Consider the following 8,362-nt stretch of genomic DNA (forward strand, 5'->3'; position numbering starts at 1 on the left):
CCCAACAGTCGGAGGGAACAGGAAGCTCTCTCCAAGCCAGCTGCCACCCAGGGTCATGGCCAATCAGTCAATTGACCAGTCGCTAAACAGTGCTCTTGAGGAGTGGGCTTCTCTCTGTGTTGCTGGGCAAAGCATCTTCAAAACACAGGAAACCAAGAGGGAAAACAAATAGAGCCCTGAAGAGACACCCCTGTAACCATAAAACAGTGGCTCTGAAATCTGCCATTCTCAGCCGGGGCTTCTCCGGGCGCTTTACAGAGTCTAGGATGCTGCGTTCTTGGTTGCTGGGGAAACAGATGTTACACCCAAGTAAGCCAGTGGGGGATTTGTGAAAAACCCCTCCTCGGTTCTCACAGGGCCTCCATTTCTCCACCGCAGCCACACGGAAGAGAATTCGTTGGGGAACGTTCGCTTGAGGGAGAGGAAGGTCTCAGGTGAGCATCTGCCAGGGGACTAGTCTTGCCCAGGCCCCGGGACGCCCCCTGCTCCAGCCCTCCCCTCCCATCCCCTCCCGCTCCCAGCTCAGAGCGGCGCCTTCGTCCACCACCCAGCAGTGCCCACCCCGTGGGGAGAGGGGGGCAGCAGCCCCGCACACCCTCGAGGGGGCGGGGAGCCAGACATGCAGGTAAAGGAGGACATGCCCCGCCAAGTCCAACCCCACCCTGCTTTTCTGCGTCCAGCACCAGGTGTGGATCCCGCTTAGGTCCTCTCAGTCAGAATTCCCAAGACGAGGAGGAAGCTGTGCCGGCCTAAGGGCAGGAGGCATGTCGGTGTCATTTCCCTGCCTCCCACTTCCCAGCGCCCCCCCTGCCTTCTGCACACCCGCTGAGGGGAGCAGAAAGATAAGTATGAATAGAATTCTCCACCTGAGCTCCTTTCATATCAACTAAGTAACCAACGAACTTGCCAATAAATTACTATTATAAGTGTGTAGATACGCAGGCATATATACGTGTGTGCATATGTACATATACACGCGTATATATATGTGTGTGTACTTCCAGAGTTTCTTCCTTGTTCCATCACTTGCAGGCAGCTTCAGACCAAAGCTTCCGAGCCCTCCAGAAGGGCCTCACCGGGTCATGGGTGCCACGTAGTTGGCAGGGAAGAGGCCCAGCTTGTTGTGCAGGCGGCCAGTCCACCAGGATGGGTTGGAGCTGTCCAGGACCTCAACCACCTCTCCGCAGTGGAATCCCAGCTCATCATCTTCGAGAGCCTCGAAGTCGTACAGCGCCCGGGCCCACCGCACTCGCTGCTGGGGGAAAGCACAGAGAGGCCCTGCTGAGCTGGGCCGGCAGAGCTGCCTTCTGAGCCACGGGCACACGGAGGAGGATCTGCGGGCCCTGGTACCAAGACAAAGCTCTCTGTGAGCTGCCTGCCCTGAAGGCTGACGGATGGCTCTCCAGAGACATTTCAAACCCCACTGCAACTGAAAGCAGACCCGGATGCACAGCTCTGAGCAACTGAGATGTCACTCTCCAAGGCTCCAAGAGGATCCTTGAGAACTACTCTCTCTACATGAATAGGTGTTCTTTTTATTTTCTTCGAGTGACAAACAGAACGCAGTGTGCCCAGACTCACAGCCCTCGATGCCAGCGCAACGGATCTCCCTCTGCTAGAATTGCAGTCAGGAAATGTGAGGGTCGGGCAAGGCCCGACAGCCAAACTGAGAACAGCAGGCTGGATGGCGCCAGCTGGGATCAGCTCTACGGGGAACTCCTGCCCCACCGTCACTCGCTGGGTTCCCACCACCTCTGTGTGCAGTTTGACACACAGTCTCTCGTGGAGAGAGACTGGTCTCTCCCGGTCTCTCGCGGAGGACCAACCGTTTCTCTGCTTGGCCCCTTGGCCTCCTCCGCTGAGCCCAGAGAGGGAAGTTCACATACCCCGGCTGCTTGGAGTTGCACGGGGTCTGTGTGTCTCCGTTGCATGAGGGCGGCATTCATTTCGCTGCTGTTGCCCATGCCACAGTGCCCGTCGTTTATGTCCAGGCTGCCTCCACGGCGTTCCTAGAAACAGATGTGACGGAACAGCGATGACCACATCGCCGGAAGCATCCCGCACAGGCTCCCCCAGCACCTTGCTCTGATGACATGGACACAGCCAGTGCAGACCTTACATTGTGAAGATGATGCCAGCTTTCATTCATTCAACCAAGGAATATTTATCTGGCACCTACCATGGGTCTAGTACTGTCTTAAGCATGAGGATACGTAGCTGGAAAGAGGAGGCCCCTGTCTTCATGGAACATCGGTTTAGAGGGGGAACCACACATATTTAAGTGATGAGTGAGCATAGAGAAGACTGAATAACTTGGCCTGGGTGATCAGGGAGCAGATGATGCTTGAACTCCAGCTTAAAGAGGAGTAGAACTGACTAAGAGAGGGCATTTCAGGCAGGGGGAACAGCATATAAAAAGCCTCAAAGGCATGAGAGAAAACGCAGTGAAAAATTCTGGGAACTAAAGGTAGTGCAGCGTTGCCAGAGGTATGTTCACGTGGCGCGGTAGCAGGGGATGGTGCTGGGGAGACGGACAGGGGCAGCTCACAGAGGACTTCGTATGCCCTGCTGCGGACTTCAGGGGTGATGTTATCTGGCTGTGTTCTCACTCTGGGCAAGCCACGTAAAATCCCATCTGGAACAAGGCGGGGGATAGATAAATAAATAAGCAAGGATCCATTTCTGGTGTTAATCAGTTTTTCTTGTAGATCTTGACAGCCAGATGGGTTAAAGGGCACGAAAAGATTTGGAATTGTGCCGATAGGAAAATGAAACAATTGTTCACTGTGTCCTCAGGGTGAGAGAGAGAGTGTGTGTGTGTTTTCAAGCAGGGAGCCATTTAATTCACAGAGACTTCTTCACCAAGAGCGGTTTCCATATTTCTGCCACCTGGGGGCCCAGGATCTTCTGTATAGGCCCAGTGAGAGCTGATGGGGCCTGGCCTGGACTGGGACGTTCCTCCCCACCCGACAGTCCTGGACCCAAAACAGGTCCCCAGCATTTATTTGCTTTGGTTGTTTCCAGCACCGTGGGGAGTTTTCATACACTGAGTGGCAGTGGGGACAAAGTGACTGAAGCCTGGAGGGGAGAGCAGATCCTTCTCCCCAGCTCACTGTGCCCCACTGCATTCTTTCCAGATACCTGATGAAAAGGCTGCTGCTGCTGCAGGTACCGCTGCTGTGGTGGCAGTGGTGCGGGGGGATACTGCGAGGGAGGGGGCGGGGGGTGATCCGATAGCTTCCGGTTCATCGAAGGCCGGATTTCTTCTCCCGCAGTCCCACTCAGGGGCGGACCTCCCTGGGACCTCCGGTCCAGGCTGTTGCCCCGCTGACCCTGGGAGAGAACAGAGGTGATGCGGATCCATCCTCCTCACGCATCTCCTGGTCCTACCCCACTCTTCTGGCAGCTGTTCCCAGACTTAGCTCATGCCAGCTCCAAGAAACAGCTGAGGGGGTGAGGGCAGCTTAAGGAGAATCAATGGTTCAGACCATTACGTTTTCAAAGCGGCCGCTGCATTCTCAGATTCTCCCAGTTTGGGGAGTTTGGGTCTCCGGTTCACAGACTTTCCACGTGGTACCCAACTAGCCCCTTCCTGGTGGGCTTGTTTTTCTCTGTGTAATCATGCTTAAATGTCCCATTTTACCGACACAGCGCCACCCCTCCTTATCGCATGTTGCCACACTGCTGGACACCCTACCCTCCAGATAAGCTCTGCTATTGACTTTGCATGATTTTGAACTGTCATTTATAGCCTGATGATGGAGACCCAAACAGCAACGCTCTTGCAGCACCATGGAAACCAGGCCTGCTGCTGGGCACGTTGGGAAGAAACAAGATCTTTCTCCTGAATGCTACCACAACCTCGTGACTCAGAGACAATTCCTTGCTATCTTTATCTAACAAACAATTACACAGGGCCCTTGGCTTAGTATATGCCAGGCACTGCGCTAAGCACTTTGCAAAATGAGCTCATTAAATCCAGTTTAATGCATTTTTATGTTTCCTCTTTCACCTGTGTGTGCACATCCTAATAAATGAATACCTCTGTCCATTTCCTGGTTAAAAGAATTTACAAGGTGGGGGTTTAACCTTTGCTTATCTTTCTAAATTTCTCTCTGCATTTGGGAACACTCTTTCCTCCTTTGATTGTAACTTCTCAGGCTTAAAATCAACCCATTACTTGCAAGGGATGGTTTTCTTTACTTCCCTGAAGCACATGTTGCTTTGAAAGTCTCAATGTCTTTTCAAATAACCTGTCGCTGGGATTTCAGCTCTTTTAGTCAATGCTTGTTTCTGTAATACCCATCTCCTATAACCATGTTATTTCCTTTGAAACATGTTGCATAGATTGTGTGTGTGTGAATTTACTTATGGAGGCTAGTTAACATTTCCTTAGTGCCGACTATGGACCAGACCCTGTGGCAAGGCCTGTAATGATGTCTCATTTATCCTCACAACAGCCCAATGAGGGAGGCATTATAGTCTCTCCATTCTATGGATGAGAAAAACCGATACTCAGAAAGTTTTCTTCTCTTGCAATGAAATCAGGTTTTAAAGAAAGCCAGGTCTGTCGGATGCATCTTCTTTAAAACAATACTTCATATCCCAAACTGTTCCAAGAGCAAGAATCCCACCTCCAGTTTTCTCCTCCAGTGCCCCCTGCTTCTACCCTCCCCCATCCCCAAATTCGGCCACAAAGCTCTACCTGCTGCATTAGTCCTGGACTCTAGGCTCTAATATCCCCATGTATAGTGCCCCCCCATCCTCCCCACACCTTCATCCTTGGGCGGCTCCTGAGCTAGGCTGAAAACTGTGACATAGTAACATCTGTGAATAACAAAATAAGAACGTAATAAGAGCCCACGTGTACCGAGTGCCTGTGGCGTGATTAGGAATGATGCAAGGAGTGGGGCTACATGATCTTCTCTAACCTTCACACCATCCTATGAGGTAGCTGTCACTATTATCTCAATTTTAATGGATGAGGAAACTGAGGATTAGAGAACTTTCCAAAGTCACATACCTAGGAAGTGCTAAGCCAGGATTTAAACTGAGATCTCTGCCTTTCAGAATACACAGGGACCTCCCCATCAGATGCATGGTCTTGGTGGTTCGTGTAGGACCCGAGCTGCCCAGAATCTCTGGACTGGGGCCAATGGGGACCTGCAGCATACCTGTTCCTCCCGGGTCCTATCCCTCAGAAAGATCTGCTTCTGTTTGGAGATGGAAGTCGTCCTGTAGTAGTCCACCAGCTTGTTGAGGGATGGAAACTTCTCTGTCCACAGGAAGTAATTACCCTTGTTGTCTTTCATGACTTTGAAGTGCTGAACATCACCCTCATGCCTAGGGATCAAGGCAAATCCAAATTGTCTATTACATGGTGACCATGTCCTTGCCTCCAGGGCTGACTGTATCCAGGGATGCTGGGGTTCTGTTTGGGCAGGGAGCAGAGGTATGGGTGGCTGGCCCATTCCTGGGCAGGTGGGCTGGCCCAGGCAAACTCCGGGGGGGAGATCTGTGGGAGGGACGGCTCCGGACACAGGCTGAGCTAGAGGGGATTTTTTTTTTTTTTTTTTTTTTAACATGAGGAGAAGGTAATCTTTCTTCTGACACTGGAACTGACCTTTTATAAGAAAAAAATGTTCCCAGTGCTTTAAAGACTACAAGATCAAGGACTTTTTTTTTACAATGTTTATTTGAAACATGGCAACACCTAAGAACTTACCAGGCTAAGGACTCTGCCAAGATTCAGAGGAGAGGAGTTTTTCAAGCCCTCATTACCTGTCTGTTAACAGAAAATAGTTTGAACCAGCTCCTTTAAGCCCATAAACTACCCTGAGAAATCTGCCACGCTTTGTTCTCTACATAATGGGTATCTCTTGGTCTTGTTTTGCATAAATAAGGTTACAAAGTATTTTGAGCTTTTGGGAAAAAATGTGCTGAGCCTCAAAGAGGTGGAGGGGCCTTGTCAAGGTCACTGTGAGTGAGTGGCAGAGCTGAGACAAGGACCCGGGGTCTCTGATTCCAGTCTAATGAGCTGGGCCTGTCACACCATGCACACGTGTTTTTTATTACTGTCATTTTTTCATGCTAACTTCTTTTAGATCCGCACCTTTGACACCAGCTGGACTCACAAGTGGTGGAGCATGCTTGTACCAGGGATGGAGAAATTGGATTTTATTCATTGGAAAGAGGGGACTGGGCCTTTACTAATAGCTCCAGCCTTTTTCCATCACCAAGTCATCCTTGTTGGGATGTCAAGTGTTTTTTTTTGTCAAATGGATACATATTTATGTCTAAAAATAAACTGGCATTAATGATACCAGTTGCCTGACGGCAGAAGAAAGGTCACAAACTTAAAGCATGTTGCAGAGTAAAGATACCTCGTTCTTAGGGATGGATTTCGTGGTCCGTGTTCAGAGGGGACAGGAATTCTTTTTTAAAAATTTACTTATTTAATTAATTAATTTATTTATTTTTGGCTGCATTGGGTTTTTGTTGCTGAGTGCAGACTCTCTCTAGTTGCAGCAAGCGGGGGCTACTCTTCGTTGCGGTGTGTGGGCTTCTCATTGCCGTGGCTTCTCTTGTTGCAGAGCACAGGTTCTAAGCCTGCAGGCCTCAGTAGTTGTGGCTCACGGGCTCTAGAGCACAGGCTCAGTAGTTGTGGCGCACGGGCTTAGTTGCTCCGCGGCATGTGGGATCTTCCCGGACCAGGGCTCGACCTGTGTCCCCTGCACTGGCAGGCAGATTCTTAACCACTGTGCCACCAGGGAAGCCAGGAGACAGGAATTCTGATCTTTCTTCTCATCTTTTGTGTGGGTCTCTGCTCATAGCCAGGTGAACCCATGCAGTGACCTCTGCTTAACCACCTTGGGGGTCGTAGCCAACACTTTGGCAATCATTGCTTGCTCTTCCCCTTTTGGCTGTGGTCACTCACATATGCTTTCTTCAGGGCAACAACACCACATGGCTCAACTCACAGCCATCACTCCCCACATCGGGGTGAGGAGGAGGAAATATGCTTGTGAAACAATTATTCATCCACCACCTCTTAGTCAAAGAACTCAGAATGAGAAACATTAACCCTTTCACTCCCATGTGCTGAGAGGATGGATGTCAGGGCTGTAGTGGGTCCTCTGGGTGCTCGAGAGAGAGTGGCTGGACCACTGTCTCGAGTTCCGAGAGGGGCAGAGAAAGGGTGTAATTCAGGACTCCAGACTCTAAAGTCTAGTATTTCAGACCCCTAACAACTGCTAAGTGATAGAACTACAATTAGCTCTTAATTATCTGTGCCCATGACAGAAAGCAGACGTATAAATAAATAAAAATGATTCTGCTTTGGAATACATTATACTACATTTCTGCAGAAGAGGTAATACTGATTACAGTAATAATCAGCATCACGAGAAGCTGCATGGCCTCAACGGCAGGGGAAGACTGTAGCAGGCATCAAGGCTGATCATTTTTTGTAGAATTCAATTTAATCAAGGAAGTAGAAACCCTAATTCCTCACTGAAAAAGCCAGACTCAGCAACGTCACGCAAACCAAAGGCACCAAGAAACGCCTTTCAGTCGAACAATTTGCTTGGTCTTGCCTCAAATTGTGGCCCTTAAGAAATAGGGTTGACTTGCAAGATTTATTAATAGAGCAAAATCTCATTAATTAAGACCTAACAAGTTTAGAATTTGTGATACATCAATACTGGCCTGAGCTAAAATTTACCATCACCCAAGATGTGAAAAAGGAAGCTTTAGTTAAGGGAAATGAAGAGTTTAAGTCAGCCTGCAAGGGCAATGCTTAGGAGACCAAGCTATTGAGCACGTTGGGGGCACAAATGCATACAAATGGTTGACCCATTATTTTTAAGTCCTTCCTACTTATTCCTTACAGGACATTTTCTTTCTAAATAGTAAAGTGGCCTCCGTTTATTACCCGAGATCGGATTTATGAACTTAAAGCTGCACGCCTTTCAGATTATATTGCGGAATCCAGACAGCGCTTCTGGTCAGGTAACTTGACAGTGAGGTTTCCCCGTTACAGGTTGTCGCGCAACCCCTGTACTGCTGTCACCATAATTCTTGCACTTTCACATGTGGTCATCAAGTCTGATGTGTGACTTGAGATCCCCAACACGCTGACCACATGCTGTGTGTTCAGACTTGGGGCTTCTGCGTGTGGGGCTGTGTCGTGTTAAAGGGAGTCACTTCCTCCCGGGGGTGCTGCACATTAACGAGACTTTGCTGTCACGGTCCCCCCAGCCCAGGACTCCTGGGCTCTGCTCTGTTCCTGTCAGTTTTGCTGCATTACGGGGCGTGGAGGTAGCCTTTCGGTTTCGTGCAGCCACTTACAACTACAGATGTG

The 8,362-nt window shown here is 49.7% G+C and overlaps 1 protein-coding gene across 2 annotated transcripts in view; it reads right to left on the reverse strand.

Moving 5' to 3' along the window:
- Positions 1 to 1,072: 1,072 nt before the first annotated feature.
- GRAP2 (GRB2 related adaptor protein 2) overlaps positions 1,073 to 8,362 on the reverse strand; it is a gene marked incomplete at both ends in the record, with an annotated part of 60,566 nt that continues 53,276 nt past the window's right edge. The window contains 4 exons of one of the 2 annotated variants that reach the window (XM_079937454.1): positions 1,073 to 1,252; positions 1,887 to 2,009; positions 3,142 to 3,333; positions 5,175 to 5,370. In XM_079937454.1, coding sequence (XP_079793580.1) covers positions 1,073 to 1,252; positions 1,887 to 2,009; positions 3,142 to 3,333; positions 5,175 to 5,370 — 691 coding nt within the window. The remainder of the gene's footprint in view (positions 1,253 to 1,886; positions 2,010 to 3,141; positions 3,334 to 5,174; positions 5,371 to 8,362) is intronic. The other variant, XM_079937455.1, reaches the window with a different exon arrangement.

Source organism: Stenella coeruleoalba (assembly GCF_951394435.1).
Source record: "Stenella coeruleoalba genome assembly, chromosome: 11".
Taxonomy (NCBI): Eukaryota; Metazoa; Chordata; class Mammalia; order Artiodactyla; family Delphinidae; genus Stenella; species Stenella coeruleoalba.